The following is a 20871-nucleotide window of genomic DNA, read 5'->3' on the forward strand; positions in this document are numbered from 1 at the left end:
TAGACCTTGCTTAGCAATTATTTTCCGCATATTTATTAAAATATTGCCGATCACAGTTATTAATTAATTATAATAATTTAGTCTTGTGCACAAGCTTTTTAATTGACCAATAAATTTTCTTACAATATTTCTGACAGTGTACTTAAGCTGATTTAAGTCCGATTCATAACTCGTTTGAAACATATTTCGAAAGCTTTTCATATGAGTTTTGGGAATTGTGCAAGAATTTTTGCATATAATTATAATATTTAGAATAGAGATTAGTTCAATTTCACAATTACCACTCAGCTAGCATTAATAAAACATATTCGCCACAGAGAAGTCTCATCTTAATTTGTAGATTCCACTAAATTAAAAAAAAACTCACAAAACAAAATGATGTTGGCTAAGTTTTGAGAATCATTACAGAACTTCTTCTGCAGTGACTTCAATGTCATGATGCGTGTGCAGCATCGCCAGGTCGATCAATCTATCCTAAAGCATGTTCGTCCTCAGCTACGTTTTCATGCGGCGAAGTGTTGACAAAGAGCGTTCAAAGCTCGCATTCGTCACAGGAAATGTGCAGAACATGCGAAGAAAAGTATGAATTATGGGGTATATATGTATCTATATCGCAGTTCTTCAACATTTTCAATGCTGTAGTCGGTAACATGTTTCCTTTGGGCTTTTGCTTCTGCCCTCAATGACACTGTCAGTGATCAACTTCACTTATGAAGTTCAAATGCCGCATGACGATGTCAATCAGTCAATTAGATGCTCCATTTCTTTGGTTTTTACAGTACATACTTTTTTTGGAAGCAGCAAACCCAGTTGAAAGCCATCCAACAATTCTCGAGAAAAGTGCGTCTTCAAATCTTCGCCGATTGTATCTTACTGAGGAATATACACTGAAACCCTGTAGTATTCTTCGCAAGTTCTCACGCAGAAATTTTCGCGTTAAGTTGTAAGTTAGAGATAGAATATCACATAGGAAAAAAATCCCAATTATAAATTCAGATGGCGGCGATAAGTATCGTTGCTTTTCCCGCTGTTTCCTTATTTTTTCAGTTACTCATTTTTCTATGCTGGAAAACTTGGAGGATAAATCGCATAGAATGTATCAATCGAACATATCACAGATGAAGCTGAATTTATCTAGGATCTATTTCAAGTTCTCTAACAAGGCGCGTCGCGCTTCAAAGTTACGGATCTAATTGGATTTATTAACAATTTAAACTGCATACGTTGCTATACTTTATAAATTAGCATTTTTTGTTATATTCAAATATGGAGACCGTCTTTAATTTTGTTTCTGAAATAAATTGACAAATTTTTCTGTTTTTCTGATTACTTTATCGTAAATTTTTGATCGTCTTCATCCTCAGAACATTTTGGCATACGAGCCTTATTTGTGTTGTTTACAGTAACTAAAAATATTCATCGCGACCAAAAAAAAATTTAATTAAATCTCGAACATTTTCGCGCTATTATTTTTTACAACTTACGACGTGGATTAACTCAGCAACAGAGCAATGAAGAACTTGATTAATTTTTTAGCGAAGAAGCTCCATCAAGAACCAGTGCTTATCGATGGTAACGTATATTGAATTCAGTCGAGGTCGCATGTCACTAGAAGACGTATTTCGTGAAGGTCGTCCGAAATCAAAAACTATAGATGCTGTGCGCAAGCTTATATTGCAAGAACGTCATGTGACCTGTGAGATTGAGACCACTATAAACATTATTAGTACCAGCATATATTAAATATTGCAACATTTGATTGCAGAAATTGAATCCCACACAATTTGTCAATCGCGCAAAAGAAAGCTCGTGTAGGTTGGTCGAGAGAAATGTTAAAAAGATACGTTAGCGTTGCTTCGAAACATGTACATATATATGGCTTTGTTACATATGACCAATCGTGGATTTATCCGTATGAGCCCAAAACTAAATAGCAGTCGACTGTATGGTTATTTCAATATGAACCGAATCCAATTCCTCACGAAGCATTTCCAAGCAAATGCTTGCCTGTTTTTTTTTTTCTTTGAAAAAACTGGACATGTCGTCACCAAACTACCATAACAACAGCAAATTATACATGTTATACAACCAATTGTTTGCTAGTTGTCTTTCAAAAAATCAGAACATCAATCGCCGAAGGTGTCTCGTTCTCCCGCAGGACAAAACGAACTCTCACACATCGATCGAAATATGTATTTGTACATTTTTGAGCACTCAAAACATCGATTTGATGAGTCATCTACCGTACAGTCCTGACTTGGTATCGAATGACTTCCTTTTATTCCCGTGCGTCAAAACTAAACTAAGAGGTCAACGACTTCGATTTCGGAATTTGATGCGTTCAGAAAAAAGTGTATCGATTGTAAATAAGAATATTTTGAAAAACATTAATCGGACCATTATATAATATAGCTGCCATACAAACTGTTCGATCAAAATCAGAAAAAAACATCTTTTTATACCCTCTTATGCTGTAAGAATGCAACTGTGCAGGGTATAATGGCTTCGTTGCAGCCGAAGTTTACGTTACTTATTTTTTAGTTGTTTGTTTTAAATCGATACATTTTCTTAATCTGGCAGCTTTACGTTGAATGATAAATAATTTCATTATCTCAAAGACACAGTTTCAGTGTAAGCACGCGACCATTATTTTGTAACTGCCAAAGCTAATTGAGATTTAAGCGCCACGAAAAAATCATAAAAGAAAAACAAAAACAACGCATATTAATATTTAATACAGATATACATACATGTGTGTGTGTGTGTACGTCAATGCAAGTTAAGTCAATGAGTGAGTAAATTGAGTGAATTTACGTTTGATTGCAGCGGGCGACCATTATATTACATATATACATACAAATGAACATATCTGCTATAAACCAAAATATTTATGCAGGTACATTATGCTTATGAAATTTACTTGTCATTCCAGCGCAGTTATTAGGTTTTTTCATTAAAAGCTTGGCATATTTTACTTTTAATTGAACTTATAAGTTATTCATAATTTCTGCGTAAATATCCGCATAAAAATTATACTAATTATACAATTAGTATGCTCATCAACAAATAGGGGGCGGGCGCTAGAGCACTTTTGACACTGCTGAAGCAGCTGTCTAGCGCTAGAGCACTCGAACTGACAAGCTGACACACTGACAGACGCTTTCCAGCACCTTTCTGGCGGTTCTTTGCTGGTTCAAAGCTGCTAAACACACAACGCAAATGCAACATTTAGCTGAACTAGCAACAACACATAAATATGTGTATTCTAGTGTTTACATTTGGCCATTGAGATTTTATCCAACCGATTGCAGCCGGTATATATGTATGTATGTATGCATGAATGTTGGTGCACAGTTGCGCATTGGAGTCGCGTTGAGCTGAGTGCAGTCCATTTGAGTGGGCTGAGATCGGAATTTCGCATTGGTGGCGGCTGCAGAGGCAACCGGCAGTGAAAGGTTATTTTGGGTTTTGTATAGACGCTAGACGGCTTGGACAGGCTGGCGGCTGAGGGGCGTGCAAAAACACCAACACCAAATATTACTCTACTTCCAATGCATTTATGCGGTCGCTCATACGCTTGCTATTAGGAATTGTTGTTGTTGTGCTTTTTGAGTATGTAACAAGACAAGTTTCGTTGCAATTTGAAGTTTAGCCGCCGCCCGGCGTTTGTGCTCCTGCCGCTCTTTAGCTGCTAAATGCTAACTGTTAATGTTACAGTTATTTTTTGTTGCTTCTTGTTGTTGTTGTTGCTGCTGCAATTATTTTATAGCGTCGCTGCATATGAAGTTCAACGAATTTTTCAGTATAAAAGTTGGTATAATTTCGTATTCGAAATCAGAATCAAGTCAACACTTCTTGAGTGTGCCTAGTAGCGATACAGCAAATCCTTTTCTTTACTTCTCAAATCCTTCTTCGCTTTAATCAGCAAACATGAAGGTAATATATAGTTAAACGGCGTTGGATTATTTACGAAGAACGCCGAGACGATTTAGAATTGTGAAAGAAATTCAAAAAATAGAACGTAAAAACTGCTTAAGAATTATGTAGACTCTTTTTCAAAAATCAGAAAAAAAAAACAAAAAGAAATAACTAAAACAAAATAATAAAAAAAATCCTAGCAGAAATATTTTTCAATTCTAACTGAAACTTTAACTCCCCCACTCTCTTCCAGTTCGTTGTTGCCGTAGTCATGTTGGCTCTTGCCGTTGGTGTTAACTCTTCCCTGCTGCCGCTAACCGCACAAATTGCTCCAGCTGTGTCGTATGTGACCTCTTCATTGGGCGGTGGTCCCTTGCTAGCACAGGGTGCTTGGGGTGGTCCAACCGCTTGGGGCGGTTCAGCTGCCATCACCGGTTTGGGTGGCCTTGGACTCGGTTTGCATGGTGGCATCCCCGGCATCTCACTTAGCCAAGGACCTGTTGGTGCTGCCATCGCTGCTCCGATTGCTGCTCCTCTAGCTTTGGGTCATGGTGCTGGCGTGTATGTGGCTAAGACTCGCGGTGCTATTCATACTGCTCCCTTGGCTGGACACATCAACTCGGCGACTTCTTTGAACTTGGCACCAGCTCCAGGCACGCACTAATATGGCTCAAAATGCTTTTCATCCAGATCAACGCATATCCCTACATATCAAAACAAAACCCAAGCAGAAGTACGTATGGTTGCACGCTGTCAGCAGCTATACTTAATACAAATTTGACGACACCGATGACTAATGGAGGATGCCACCGCACTAACTGATTATGTATATTTTAGAGCGAAATGCAGATTTCCGCCGTTTCTGCAGTTTCGTTTCCGATATCCCGCAACCCACATCCTAATGCACTTACCGACATTTTTTATGCAACATATGTTTAAGGCATATCTATATTTTTTATGTATAATAAATAATATAATATGTACATTGTACACATATACATACATATAGTTCATTTTACTTGCTGAGATTAATACCCAGACAATGGATGATTGGATGTTCATTTGTTGCCATCGAAGCATATGATATCCAAAATATTCTTTAACAATTCCAACACATTTCCAGTCCAGTTTTGTACAGTAATTTTGAGAACTTGTGAGCTGTCTTCTAGCCTTGACCTTTCTGAATATTCTTCTTTAACTTCTTTTATTCCTGTTTAAGTTGTTGTTCTTCGAAATCATTGATGACTATTTTTTTATAAAAATACAAATATTACGAAAATGACTAAATAAACTTAACAAAGAATGTTTTCTGTAAATTTCCTCCTTTCGCATTTACGTATTGGTTCTATCTCTCCAGTAACTTATATAAATACCACTAACTAACCATAAAGATATGCCATATGTTGTTGTAAAATATATATAATAACAGTGTAAGAAATCGAAATTGTTGAATATTTTTATTTAAATAAAGATTTTGCAAGATTTTTATAAAGTCAATATTTTCGTATGATATATATTATTATATAATGATTATATTTTTATATGTAAGATAATATGATTATGAATCGGGCTCAAAGTGTTTGATGGGTCTGCAAGCTGAATTCAGAGATCCTCTCTTAATGCGGATCACTAATACACTGAACAGAGATGATCAATTGATCATTGATTGACAAAGAGAGAGAGAGAGAGAGAGAGAGAGAGAGAGAGAGGCAGAAAGAGAGGACGATCGTTAAATGCTTTAGGCTTCGTAGTATAAGATGAGGCTGTTCTCGATGATCAATGAAACCTTAACTTCGATTCTATCGAACGCCTTACAACACATACACATAAAAATGTCTCTTACAATAAAAAAAACTTGATCACTTTGTATGACAGCTATATGGTATAGTGGTCCAAACTGAAGAATTTGTTCACAGCTGGTACCGTTGACTTGAAAAATAATCTATGACAAATTTCGTGGAGTTATCTTTTTAAATTAAGTAGTTTTCCACACAAAAGCTTGATTTAAAAATTTCAGTTTCTATATGATATAGTTACCCGATATCAGCGATTTCGACAAACAAGCATCTTCTTGAAGAAAAACGGACGCGTGAAAAGTATTATCGATATCGGAAAATCAAGAAATTAGTTCGCGTATGTACGGGCGTCTCGAAAACTAACAGCTTGTTTCCATATGTACAGGTAGACAGACAGACGAACAAAGGAATATCGCCTTAGCTCGTCACGCTGTTCATTTATATAGATCTCATATTCTTTGACGTTTCCTGCTGGGTATTGCAAACTTCATAGTATACATAAATTGCTTCTTTCAGTAAAAATTTTTTCGAGATTAATAATGATGCACCAGCTTCATTAAATGGCCTACCGCAGTTCCTCACAAGATCTCAGTGAAGTTGTTTTGTTTTCTTAACATCTACCTTCACCTCAGGCACCTCAGTCTGAGTTATTGAGGAGTGGGAACGAGTAGGAGCTCCGTTGGCATATTGTGGTTCACTACTGGACTGTTAAATCGCAGAACAAATCAGCAAGCTCTGATCAAGTAGCGGCAGTGGTGCAGTCGCAAGGTCCTTTTGGCCCAGAATAAATCGAAGGAGGTCTAGGGAACTCTTCGCTCTCAGCAAGATTCACCTTTCAATGGTTGTAGGAGTTCTCACTGGACACCATCCTAATGGGATTCATGCAGTAAGATTGTATATTAACCAGATGACAGACATTAGTTATTTGTAAGAAGATGAGATATAATCACCTTATCACTTCCTCCTCGATTGCCTCGCTTTTTTCAGGTCAAGGCAAAAACAACTTGGATCTCATACTTTTAGTCAATTGGGTGTCATAGCGGACATAGAAATAAAATGTTTAAGCGGATTTGTTAGGCTTCTTTTGCCGAAAGGTGATATCCACCTTCAATAGTTTTATCTATCGCTTTACAAGTTTTTATCATAAAGGACTTCACCTAACAGTCCCCCGCCGAGGGATCAGCCATCTAATTTAACCTAACCTACTTCTGTACCTTCAGTTAATATTAGTATATTAGTAGCGCTAATAAAAAACTATACCTCGAGCAATATAAAAATCTGATCATCTTCGTAGAAGTAATGGATACGTGATTCTTAGGGGCTTGCACAGGGTTTGCCCGGAAAGTAATAGGACTGAGTACAATTCTTTAAGAACTTTCAAAGAGGGTTCCTTCTGCGACGATACAGCGCTGCCAGCGCGATTTCCAAGCATTGAAGGCGTCACGGAAGGCATTTTCCGGAATACCCATGAGAGATGAGATGCGTGCTGCTTGGATCCCCTCTGTCGTCTTAAAATGCTTGTCTTTCATCGGAATTTTCAGGCAAGGAAACAAAAAAGTTCGGGGCCATATCTGGGCTGTTCACAAGAAAGGCGGTGTGAACCGGGGCGTTGTTGTGGTGCAATTTCCAATCGGCTGCGATGTCTTGTAGGACCCGATTGACCCTTCGTTTGAGTCTCTTGAGGACTTTCACGCCCGAACAAACCCTGTATATAGATACTGAATCTGAAGAACAGATTCATACTGAATTCAAAAACTTGAATATAAATCAATAAAGTGTGGCTTAAAAGCCGAGAGACTGAAGAGAGAAATATTATATGGACTACGTTAAAGAAAAGCCATCCAAAACCGTCGATCAAAACTGGCGTCTTAGGAACACTTGATCACTAGCTTCTTTCAGCTTAAATACTAGTAAAATATCATTTAACTTGACAATACCTAAGCTAATTGAGACTTCAGCCTTTCACTAGTGCATGAAAAGAACGTACACTAAATTGCCAGCTCTGCTTAAGTGCAGTGAGTTAATTATTACAACAACCATATAATATGAATACATATACACCACTTTTGTTATTGTAATATGTTCACCGCTTTTATTTTATTTCATTGCCGCGTATTGTTTACATTTATTTGCGCAATAGTATTGTTGGGTGGCGCGCACAGTCAAGCGCAGAGAAGGTTTGCGAGGGAGCGGATGGTATTTGTTTTGGTGGCTTGCATAGCCAACAGCTGTTGTCCATCAGCGCATTCGAATGCAAGCCAATACGAGCGTTGCACTGACACAGCGATGGTGTTGTTGTTGCGAGCAAACGCCAAACTTGCAGGTTGCACCATTACACACACACACACACAGCAATTATGGAGCGTTCTTTTGGGCCTTGCCGCGCAAGATATGCATCAGGGTAACGCCAAAAGCGTGCCCACACACACACACTCACATATATACATAAGTATATACACATACATATGTGCTTATATGCATACTCCAAGCAGCGCGCGTAAAAGGCGTCCAAATACTTTGCAGCGCCAACATTCGGCTGTTGAGGTGTTTCGATATCGCTGGTGGAGTAAATTTGCGCTGCAGCGCAGTCCCGTAAAGCACAATTGAGTTAAAGTGAGTTGAGTGGTTTCGAGGTTCGGCAATTTTCCATGCAGCTCACCCAGTTGGTGGCGGCGCTGGTGGTGGCCGCCTGTGAAAGACTGCATATATTTTCGGTTGTGTGCGTGTGCGAGTGTGTGTGGACAGGTGGTTGGCAGGGTGGTGGCTGGCAGGCGTGCAAAAACACCAACACCAAATATTACTCTAGTTCTGTTTGCGTTTATGCGGCCGCTTATGCCAATGTTATTGTTATTTTTATTAAATATACTGCCGTTGTGGTTGTTGTTGCTGCTCAACGTTGTTTTTCCTAGCATTTTTTGAGTGTGTAACAAGACAAGTTTCGTTACAATTTAAAGTTTAGCCGGCGCCCGGCGTTTCTTCGCTGCTTACACCTCAGCTATATGGCTATTGCCTGTCGTTATTGTTATTATTGTTGTGTTACAGAATACGATTTTTTTGCTCATTTTGCACACCCATATTGAACTTATTGCTGCTGCAATTATTTTATAGTGGCGCTGCATATGAAGTTCAACGAATTTTTTAGTATAAAAGTTGGCATAATTTCGTATTCGAAATCAGAATCAAGTCAACACTTCTTGAGTGTGTGCAGTAGCAGTACAATATATCCTTTTCTTCACTTCTCAAATCCTTCTCCGCTTTAAACAGCAAACATGAAGGTAATACTTATGAAGTTGTGGTGCCTCAAGGATGTTTGTATATACGCTTCAGAAGTGGAGTTTAAGACTCTCGAAAAAAAAGTTTAAAAATTATGAAAAACAATTTAAGAATACAATGAAGAACCAACAAGATGTGTCTTAGGAAAACTGTCATAAATGAAAAATATATATGTGATTTTTTTGTGCAAGAAAATGAAAGTTAAAAAAACGATATTATAAAATTAATTGCTTAAGAAAAAATTAAAAAATTTACAAAAAAAAATTTTTTATTCTTTTATACCAAACAATAATACCTACTTTTTTATTCTCTTCCAGTTCGTTATTGCCGTAGTCATGTTGGCTCTTGCCGCCGGTGTACACTCTTCTCTGCTGCCGCTGACCGCACAGATTGCACCAGCCGTGTCGTATGTGACCTCCGCCGTACACCCTAGTCCATTGCTCGCCACTGGCGGTTGGGGCGCACCAGCTGCCGTTACTGCATTGGGTGGCATTGGACTCGGTGGCTTGGGACTCGGTGGCCTGGGACTCGGCGGTCTGGGACTCGGTTTGCGCGCTGGCATTCCCGGCATCTCACTCAGCCAAGGACCTCTAGGTGCTGCTATCGCTGCTCCAATTGCCGCACCGATCGCTGCTCCACTTGCCTTGGGTCATGGCTCGGGTGTGTATGTGGCAAAGACACGCGGCGCTATTCACACAGCTCCTCTAGCTGGCCATGTCAACTCGGCGACTTCTCTCAATTTGGCACCAGCACCTGGCACTTGGTAAACACGGCATGCGCATACCAACAAGATCCTCACAAAGAATTATTACAAACTGACATTCATATACATACATACACACACGCACACATTATGCATATAGGCTGAAATATAGAAGTGCGTTGCCAACTACATATAAGCACAAGAAAGATTTTGACAATATTGCTCCCAAATGAAGGAAGCTGCCACCGCACTGATCTTAAACAATATGTATAATTGACATCGAGTTCACCTTTTCGCCGTTATGTATACCGCGTTCCGTTATCCACAACCGCAATCCACACCCTGACACGCCTACCGACATTTATATGCAACGCACACACACACACTGTCTAACGCATATCTATGTTCTTTATTATTATATTAAACGATATATTATGTACCTTGTACACTCATGTATTCCATGTTATTTACTTATCATAATCACTATGTTACACTGTATTTGTGGTGTTGGCGCAAACTCGTAGTCGTATATGTTTGCCGATACGCCATGCTAAGGAAGGAAAGGATTTGAAGCACAAATCCGCTACAACAACTGCGATAACAATAACAACAACAATGATACTGATATTTTTACCGACAACACTATAATATATGATGTTCATTCTAGTTTCGTACAACAACTTTGAGAACTTTTCACCGCTCTGTATTTCTAAATCTTCTACTTTCTTCTACTATCTTTCGCTATTTTCGTTACACGAGATATCTTTTACTATCACCTCTCTTTTACCCCTTTACTCGTAATCTTATACAAAACATACAAATATATTGCATAAAGAAGCAGAAAAAAATCAATAAAAACAATTAAAGATTTAAAAATAAAATCGTGTTTCTCTTTTACATTTAGACTTTAAATATTTGAGTTTTTGTTTTGAGTTTTTGAGTTGCTATTTCAGCATTTCGATGAAAAACTTTTCGGTTTCTATATCTGTAAACGAATATTTACTAACAATGTTTGGAGATCCATTGCAACAACTTTCAATATTTCAGGTAGTGTTGCAGAATCTACTAAAAATCTACAAAAATAAAAACAATCCATCTCATATCTAACACAGTGTGATACATTACAGTAATGGTAAAGCAAAAATTTACAAGCTCCAAGAGTTACGTAAAATTACTACTGGAATATAGACCTAAATATAAGATCAGTAATATACTACGTCGTTCGCAAAGTAATTTTATTTAATGACAACAGCTGACCTTATTGAATTTTTACGCAGCCAACATCACACTTAACCGCCTTACCGTTATACTACTATGAGCAAAAAATGGTAAGACTTATTTCATAATTTTAACATTTTTATTTTATTCTTAAAAATCTATATCGCTTGTCTCAAGTAATCTCCCTTGGCACCAATATACTTATGCCAACGTTTTATCCAATCCTGGAAACAGTTATTAAAGTCAGTTTCCGAAAACGGTTTCCACGGAGCAGTCGTTTGAGTTTGCTGAATAACCAGAGGTCACACGGAGCTGAATTAGGCTATACAGTGGTTGCGGAACTATATTGGTTGGGGAAAAACATATGAAGAATCAATGCAGTATGCGACAATGCGTTATCGTGGTGCAAAAGCCAAGAGTTGTCAGCCCATAATTCCGGCCTCTTTTTACGAATAGCTTCGCGCAAACGATGCTTAACAGTCAAGTAGTATTCCGGCTTTGACGTGTTTTTTTTTATATTCGAATTTCCTTCGCAACATGTTCGACTAATTGATCGTCGATTTCCGTTACGTAAGCATAGATCCAAGACTCAACGCCAGTAACAATACGTTTCATGACATCCAATCGTGTTTTCACTTTTCTTCGGCTTAAAGGATCTTTCAAAATAGTTTTCACTGATCCTTCCGATATTCCAATGATGCCAGTGAGATCTCTGACTGTTAATAATATTGTCAAGCACCATTCCTTTTATTTTAGTGATGTGTTGATCATTAATTGATGTTAATGGCCGTCTTGGAAGTGGTTTGTCGTCAACGTGTTCGCGACACTCTTTGAATAATTTGTGCCAATCAAAAGCACTTGCTCGCGACAAACAATTATCACTGTGGTTTCTTTACAAGAATTAAACCCCAAAATCTCTATCTCTAAAAAGGATGAACCAGATCAAACTGCTTCAAAGATATTCATCAAAAGAAGTTATGTTGTCTGTTTGGTGGGATTTCAAAGGATTTGTTTATTTTGAGCTTTTGTCGGACAATACCACAAATAATGCTGAAGACCTCTTACAACCACCATTTTCTGCATACGTGGCACCTTCTGACAAATATTTTTTCCGGTGTCCGCGAGAATCGACAATTTTATGACAGTGAAATCTCCTGCCTGAAAGATGGCAAAATGTATTGGATTAAAAAGGAAAATATACACATTTTTTTTTTATGAAACGTTTTAGACAAATAAAATAAATTTAAATTGTACTCGTTAGATTGTCCCGACCGTCAGGATTGGCAAGGACCACTCAGGGACGTCATATAAATGATCATCCCAACGCGACTTGGCTCCCACGTCACTGGAGTCGTAGATAATATCGTTTATCTTGGAAGCAGTATTAACACCAACAACAATGTCCGCCTCGAAATCCAACGCTGAATAAATCTCGCTAACAGGTGCTACTTCGGACTGAGTAGGCATTTGAGAAGGAAAGTCCTCTGTCGACGGACAAAAACCAAACGCTATAAGTCACTCATTATTCCCGCCCTATGGTGCAGAGGCATGGATATTATTTTGGTTCTAACTAATACAACAAAAAAAAAAACACAAACTTGTATTCCTCTTACTAGACATATTGCATATATTAATGCAAACGAAGCCATTGGTTTTGATACGATAAACAGTGCCGTGTCGCAGGGAAGAGAAAACAGATTGCCATTCTTGCAACGTTACCATCGACCGCAAGACTTGATACCGATATATTTGTCTACGCCATTAAGGAAAAATAAATTGTTTGATTGATTTAATCTTTAAACTATTTAAGCTATTTATTTTTAATTTTCCATTTAGTTTACATATTGATTTATTGGATCTCAGTTCTTGCTGGACTATGTTGATAGAAGTATCCTTCTAAAGTAGGCATATTTCGCAAGTAAATATGAAAAGATTAGAAGAAATGTGTTGTTGAATGTTATTCGTTGAAATCTATTAAAATAATTCTGGTTCCCCATTGCCTATACCTCGAGGTCTCGAGGTCTAGTTATCCAATAGATCGCTTTTGTAAGCTATATCTCGGGATAACTGTGTTACTACAATGATTTTGTGGGGTTATGCACTGAAAGCATAAGAAGAACCACTTATTACACATTGCACAACAAAAATTTTAAAATAATTAGAAAGAACATAAAATAATTACTCCAATTTTATATCCAAAAAGTTAAGACTACTGTCTGATTTTCAGTTTTGTTCGCGAATCAAAAATCATGCACAAGCAACTAAAATAATTCAGGAAATAAATCTCACTAAATGCAACGGAACGCCAAATTCGATTAACCATAGCAATGTAAGACACTTCAGCCGCAACTAAACGCTAATTTATATTAACATATTTATAAGTACGTGGGCGTAATTGGTCGGTGTGCAGCGAAGAGAGTTGGTCGCCTTCGAGAGATAAAGCTCTAATTGTGTGCAAAAATTGCGGAAAAAGTTGCAAAATTAACTAAAATTCGCAATTTACACCAAAAACTGCTTACAAAACAGCGAAAAAATAATTAAATATCAAATACAAAAATGTAAATATCTAAATAGCACAGCAAGTTGCAGATAAACGCACAACCTTTTAAATACGTAATAATTTTGTCATCGAATGGACATGAAATCACTTCTGGTTTGACTCGTACACAGAAGCAATAAACAAACAACGAAAGAAAGAAAAAAATTAAAAAAAAAATAAAAATAAATTCATAAAAGCCAAAAAGATTACAACAAAGTGCAAATACATATAACTAGATTGACAACATTTGCGCAAATATTTGACTTTTTGCGCATTTCGATTGCAAAATATTGAAACCAACACCTTCAATCACGAGACGACGGGCAGCGGGCACAAGCCGACTGCGATAAAAATCCTACGGCAGGCCATGTGTGTTGCCCATTTTTGAACACCCTGCAGTCAATTCAATTAGTTGTAAGCTTTCTAACAACTAGTAGCAGCAGCAGGCCCAACTAGTCAGTCAACTGTCTTTCTTTTATGCAAAGCACTCTCACAATTTTTCCACAGAGTTTCTAATCAAAAGTGATACAAAAATATATATTAAGTTGCTAGTAGTCGTTGTTTATTTGCTAAGTGTTAGAGAGTGCCGTATCGAACAAAGTTATTCAGACCAAACAGTTTTCTAAACTGTATAAAGCAAGATAGTATTGAAGAAAGCGGTTATACAGGGGTTATCTTATATATTTCGGAGTTAGAGAGTGAAAATTTTGCATGCGTTTAAACCAATTGGATTTGGCTCATTTTAAAATTTCTTAACCAATCTACACATGCCTGTTTTTGAACGATTGACAGATTGTATGGGTTTCAACGTCAACAATTTTTTTTGTTCATACCATAAAGAATGTATGCTTGTCACACTAATGCCTTTAGTTTTCTCTATCTCACCATAATTTCCGGCTGGTTTTGGACAACCTTCACAAAATTCTTCTACGACTTCGATTAAATTCACCATACCATCATAAACATTGGTTCTTGATCGACTTCATTGCCAAAAATTAAGTTATGCTCATCGTTGCACTGATTTTGAGTTAATCCAAAAATCGAATATTGAAAAAAAAATCGCTCGAAAATATTTGTGATTTGTGGCCGAGTTGAATATTTTAAGTTACGGTAAACAACACAAATAGCGTTCGTAAGTCAAAACGTTCTGAGTATCTACAATATAATATAAAAAAGTTGCCAGCTTCCAAAATCCCAAAAAATTGGGTAGTCGAAAAACTATTTTCGTATTTTGTCAATAGATGTCGTTGCAGTCGTATATCTCCAGTGCCAACAATCACATTGTGTCGTACCATATAGTGTTGGAAAGTCTTCATTTCACAAAAAAAAATTAAATTCGGTGAATTTGAAAAACAGTTACAGCTGTTCAAAAATTAGTGAAAATAATGAAAAATTCGCTATATTTTGAAATTTTTGTATAAAAAAGGGAAGAAACCCATGCAAACCACCAACAAAATTTGTGAAGTTTACGGAGACGATGTTGTATCAGTTCGTGTAGCACAACAATGGTTCGTTCGCTTCCGTTCTGAAAATTTCGAAACTTCGATTTACACTGAAGAAAGTTTTACACTGATGGAATAATGTTTCTAGCGGAAAATTGACAAAAAGTGGTCGATATATATGGTACATATTTGTTTATTTATTTATTACTATAAATATAAAAAAAAAAAGTTGAAGTTTGATTAGAAATACGAAAAGACTTTTTCGACTACCCAATATAAGCCACCAACACTGTGCCGCTTTAATGAGGTATGCCATATTCTTTTGAATCGAGCTCAGTTTTCTAACTTTGTTGTTACTTTTTTTAAATTAAAATTTTGTTAAAAGAGAGAAAAAAAAAACATTTTTTTTTAAATAAAGAAAATTTCAAAAAAAATTTTAATCTGACAATTAATTAACTAGTTAGATTTTGGGTTAGGAGGTGTTGTTGTAGATTAGCATTGGACATTTGGACTAGTTTGACGCTTGATTGAGAATACTTTGTTACCTTTCCCATAGTTCCTTACCGGGTTTTCTCACGCGTTTTGCTTGTTGCGACTGCGTCGTTGCTGCGCGCAAGTAGGTGGTGCAACACCAGCGTGGCACAGAGTGGATTGCAATGACACAGAACCAAGGCAACACGACGTGCTGAATAATTGAACCGCTTGTAAATATAAGCCACACATATGTATGTATATACAAATATGTGTTTCGATAATGTATCTATTTGGTGGCATGCAACCAGAAGTGCGCGCAAACCACAATGCAATCGCTTAAATAACAATTGGCAAACTTATGTAAATTCATATGAGTGTGTGTACGTGTGTGTGCGTGTTAAGTTAGTTCTGCATGTTAACACATATTTATCGTTCAATGATAATTAGCACTTTAAATGCCGCAACATTTTAGTCATAGATACCTCTGTTATTTATACGCTATGTCGCAACTACACGTATGTATGTATGTGTAAGCGAACTGTACTTTACACTAAGTAATTGTTAATCAACCAAAAAAAATTAAAAATTCCCACATACACACATTAGTACCCAGCTGCAACTAGTATATTTCAATCATTTATTACTTTATTACTTTGGCGATAAGGCAATGAAATCGAATTGTTCGCAGCAACTGCATTAAATGTAGCGTGAATCGATTTGGAGCAATCAATTACTGGCGATGGAATTATTTATGCAGTTCTGCAATACCAAGTAATTAATAATCAACAACTGTTAATTTTCGTTTCACATCACTCTTACGTAAATATTTATGTACATATGTATGTAGAACAATAGGAGTGGTGCTGTGTATCCTCCTGCCGCACGCGTACTTTCGCACCCCTTCTAATCGTGGCAGGTGGTGTTACAAATCACCCCGCGAAGGTTATAATTTATCAATCATCGTAAAGCATTCATTTAATTACCACTTTAAAAATAATTGTATTGAAGATTTAATAATAGAATAATAGCAACACAAGGTCCTCAGTGGTATCCATAACGAGTGTCGCAATCAAGGTTAGACTACTTGCTACACTTATTTAATAACTGTGTGTAACGTGTGATTTAAAGCTGAATCGCAATAAATTTAAACGAATTATGCCATTTGTAGAGCATATTTTTATTTGCATTTACAAGAACGGGCCACAAGAATGCTGACGGTTGTAAAATAATGTGGGAAAACTAAAATGCAAATTGCCAGAGATAGAGCAGCTGGAGTGCCCTGTTTGCAGAGCGCGGGTGATGTATATGTATCTTGCGTAGTAATTATCACATGGCGTTTTGTTAATTACAGGTGTTCTACGTTTTAAGTTTTGCCCTTCGCCGCCCAGTTTTGTGTTGAAATGTATGTTTTATGATCAAATGATTCTATAAGGATTATATAAAACTAGGGAATCCGGTCACCCGTTGCTGTGGTATACATTTCATACTATTATTCATATAATATTCAATACAGTGAAAATTTTATTTACGAATAAAGACGAAAACGTCTTTGTCGGTATAAGAATCCAAGAATTGTACTTGAGGTTTAATTTTGAATACTTATGTTCATACAAATAAATTTCATCGGAAAAAATAACGAATTTAAGGCTGCTTTCTCAATGTCTGGTTACCAGCCTTTCTGTCCAGTTAATAGAGATGCCTGCTTAATAGGGCGCCCATTTCCTAGATATTACACCGCTCGTTTATTATTTGTTTCGTTGTGCCTATCGATGGGCAATACCTCGAATAATTTATTTGTTATCATTTTCTTACAATAAAATTGCATTTTCATTTAAAAGAAAAGCGAGAACTTCGTTGCGCACCTAATATATAATTTAAATTGTTCAAAAATTTTCTAAAGTGAGAAACTGGAACTGTTCCATGAATTCTACAAGGGTTGCCTTTCATTTGGTGGGATCTGGCAATACTCATGTTGCAATTTGGCAACTCATAACTTTATCGTAAAGTTTGACATTTTTGATGTTATAGATACCCAGAACGTTTTGACATTCGAGGTCTATTTGTGTTGTTTATAGTAACTTAAAATATTCATATCCGACAAGATTATAAATAAAATGAGAAAATTTTCACGGGAATTTTTTTTTAAACTTTTGACGTGGTTTAACTCTGCAGCACTGCATCGGTGAATTCAATTAAATTTTTGGCAATGAAGCTCCATCAAGAAGGAATGTTCATCAAAGAAATGGTGAACTCAATCGAGGTCGTAGATCACCGCTAGATGAATTTCGTGAAAGTTGACCAAAATAAATTTTTGTTTCGAAAACTATTGATGCTGATCTAATTGATATTATCGTTAGATTGAGGCAACTAGTATATATAGGCATTAGTTCAGCCAAAAGCATTTGTCTGTAAAAAGAAAATTGTTCACATTAGTTCCGATACAATTTGTCAATCGCTCAAAAAAAGACTCGTGTCAACTTCGTCAAGGGAAATGTTAATGACAAATACGATAGCGTTGCTTCAAAACACGTCTATGAAATCGCGACAGGCGACGAATCGTAGATTTACGCGTAAAAGCCCGAAAGTAAACAGCTGTCGGCTGTATGTACTTTCAAGGTGATTCCAACAAATGTTGTTCGCGAACAAAACATTTTCAAGCAGATGATTCCCGGTTTTTTTGGAAAAACTAGACATGGCGCAACCATGCCACTAGCACAATGCCGAACAGTAAATTCTAAGTGCATAATGATTTGTTTGCCAATTGTCTTTCATGAATTCTACAAACCCAACCGCATAAGACGGACCTGATTCAGCACGATAATGTGACCTCTCACACTTCGACTGAAACAACTGCATTTTTGACTTGGTATCAAATAACTTTGTTTTTATTCCCATTCGTAAAAAGTTAAATAAGAGCTCACCGTTTCTCGCCACCTGAAGAATGAAGAGATTCGTTCAGAAAGCATGTTTTGAAAATGCCTCAATCTGAGCGGGAAAAGTGCTTCGACAATTTGTTCAAACGCATGCAAAAGTATATGCACTTTATAGCAAGAAAGACCTCCACTCCGTTGGAAAGACCAGGTTGAGTAGGACTTGGTTTTGTTTGGAATCTCCAATTGGCGCCACCTTGCGAATAGAGGAAACCACTGGCGCGTTGTTGTTAACTAAGCGGTGTCTACGCCAATAAAGAAGAAGAAAAATATTTTCTTTTGTTTTCTGATGCCGAATTATAGAAGGCAAGCCTAGTAATACCTTCATTCAAACGTTTTCTAAAACTAGAAGACAATGCCATTGAAAAACGGGTCCCAACCATTTACTTGTGTAAGTCTGATAATAACTACCTCTGACACCCTGAGCTGCTTTTGTAAAAAAGGTCCTTCTCTACCGATTATTGGAATTCTAAGGTATTGTAATTGTAATTGAGTGAAACCAACGAAACCTTTTCAGACTTAAATCCATCCAAAGACTGTTACTTCAGTTACATTCCTTGTTTACACAACAGACATTTTCAAGACATGCAAATTTTAGTTTTAATAATTTAATTTTTTAATAACATATAAATGCAAATTACCCATACACAGGCATATGTGATTGTAATTTGTTTGTGATTTTAATTACTTTAATAAAAACTCAATCAATAAAGTTTGATATAAGAAATTTTTAAATTCCTTTTCAGTTAGTTGCGGTAACATATATTGATTTCCAATTTTATTTCCTATGCAAACCAGCTTGAAGCAAATTTAAAACAGAAATTTATTAATAGTTCAACAACATAAATATTGCTTAATGTGGACAATTGAATTTGCAAGTAATTTTAATTACTCCATTAGTTCAAATGCGTAACCTTGTAGGATTAAGTTTATGCAGTTGGACAAGTGTGAAACGCTAAAGAATTGTCCAAGCGCACTTACGGAGCCGGAATATTTCATGGCAAGACAAGAATAATTGTAATTAGAACAAAAATTATTGTGTAAATCAAAAATAAGTAATCAGTTGTTGTTATTGGTATTTGTTAATTAAAAGCGAAGGGCATACCAATGGTTCGTTGAGCACAGAAATGGGATTATGCAATTGATTGGGAATTCCAATTTTTTGCTTCGCTGAAATAGAAGTTAACTAGTTTTTGTACTCCTTCGCCAGGCTAACTTAAACGGAATAACTTTTATTATAATAATTATTAATCTCTAAATATTAGAGAACTCTCAGAAAGAATGTACAATTTTATGTTAAGAAATATTTATAAAATATCATGTGATATAAAAATTTGTATTGTCACATTTTAGCCTTGAAATTATAAGAAATTTTTTAATAAAAATGATGGAATTTTCAAATCTAAAATAATTTTCGGAGATACGCACGTAATTTGTTGACCCGGTATCCAAACTGGCTCGACCGGAACAGACAGCGAAAACCTTTACGCAAAACTTAAGCGCTTTCGTTTTTATCGAAACTGTCTTCTTCACGATATCCACGATTTCTGAGGTTGCACTGAATCGACATACCTGACGTCTTTATAGAATATTCTCAATAGACTTGTTTATGTCTGGAACTATGGTATTCATATACACAATAAATTTATTTTTTTAATAGCCTTTTTTGACAGATCACGCGTGAGTCGTGTCAAGCTGTCATGTTATTCTTGTTCAGTATCATGTCTTATACAAAAAATAAATGCCAAAGAACACTCTTTCGAATTATAATAACCATTCCCCATTAAATTTGAAGTTTCTGAATTTTTCTTTAAAAATGTAGTGAACTTCGAAATGAATAACCCTTTATTTAGAAAATGTGAAATATCGTATGTTGCTAATATTTTGCACTTAGTTGTAGTGACTTGCATGTAGCACTATGTCAACTATTTCTATCACAAATAATTACGTCAAGTTAATTGAATGAAGTGATCGATTAGAAGAACACAGTATAACCGGAGTAACGGAAAAAATTAAAAAATATTTTTATTTACACACTTGTCTATGTATGCATGTATGTACATTCGTGTACATAAGAAACACTTGCATTCATTGCGAGGTAATTAATACGTTCGCATAGTTACCGGAACTGCAATTGCGAATGGGTTGGGCGTGGCGTCGTGGCTAGCCGTGTAAGAAACACTTTGACAACATTCAGCGTCGCTAAGTTGTCGCGCAAACGCAGTAAAAGTTAAATCAAGTGCGCAGTCAAGTGGAAATTGTATATAAATATACATACTCGCTAGCTGCCCTGTAGGAATAATTACTATTATCGAAAATTGGTGAAGTTTTATTGCAAACATTTTTATACCCTGAACAGGTGATTTTAAGTTTGGCAAGAAGTTTATAACACTCTAAGTAATCTTTGGTGATGCTATAAAATATATATATGTATTTATACGTAAATGATAAACTGAGTCGACTTAGCAAAATGCCCCTATCTACTAGCTATTAGCCTGTTTAAACGGAAACTATTCTCTCAGTTTGTAAGACAACGATCTGAAATCTTACACACATCTCTTTCGCACAAAAAAGTTAG

The 20871-nt window shown here is 36.4% G+C and overlaps 2 protein-coding genes across 2 annotated transcripts; both read left to right on the forward strand.

The window, feature by feature from the left end:
- Positions 1–3849: 3849 nt before the first annotated feature.
- Positions 3850–4922, forward strand: LOC126753171 (adult cuticle protein 1-like). Its single transcript, XM_050464403.1, has 2 exons — positions 3850–3936; positions 4172–4922. The coding sequence occupies exons 1-2, from the start codon at positions 3931–3933 to the stop codon at positions 4580–4582; spliced, it is 417 nt and encodes a 138-aa protein (XP_050320360.1). The 5' UTR covers positions 3850–3930; the 3' UTR covers positions 4583–4922.
- A 3980-nt stretch (positions 4923–8902) lies between these two features.
- Positions 8903–10571, forward strand: LOC126753170 (adult cuticle protein 1-like). Its single transcript, XM_050464401.1, has 2 exons — positions 8903–8989; positions 9305–10571. The coding sequence occupies exons 1-2, from the start codon at positions 8984–8986 to the stop codon at positions 9752–9754; spliced, it is 456 nt and encodes a 151-aa protein (XP_050320358.1). The 5' UTR covers positions 8903–8983; the 3' UTR covers positions 9755–10571.
- Positions 10572–20871: the final 10300 nt, after the last annotated feature.

Source organism: Bactrocera neohumeralis, chromosome 3, assembly GCF_024586455.1.
Source record: "Bactrocera neohumeralis isolate Rockhampton chromosome 3, APGP_CSIRO_Bneo_wtdbg2-racon-allhic-juicebox.fasta_v2, whole genome shotgun sequence".
Taxonomy (NCBI): domain Eukaryota; kingdom Metazoa; phylum Arthropoda; class Insecta; order Diptera; family Tephritidae; genus Bactrocera; species Bactrocera neohumeralis.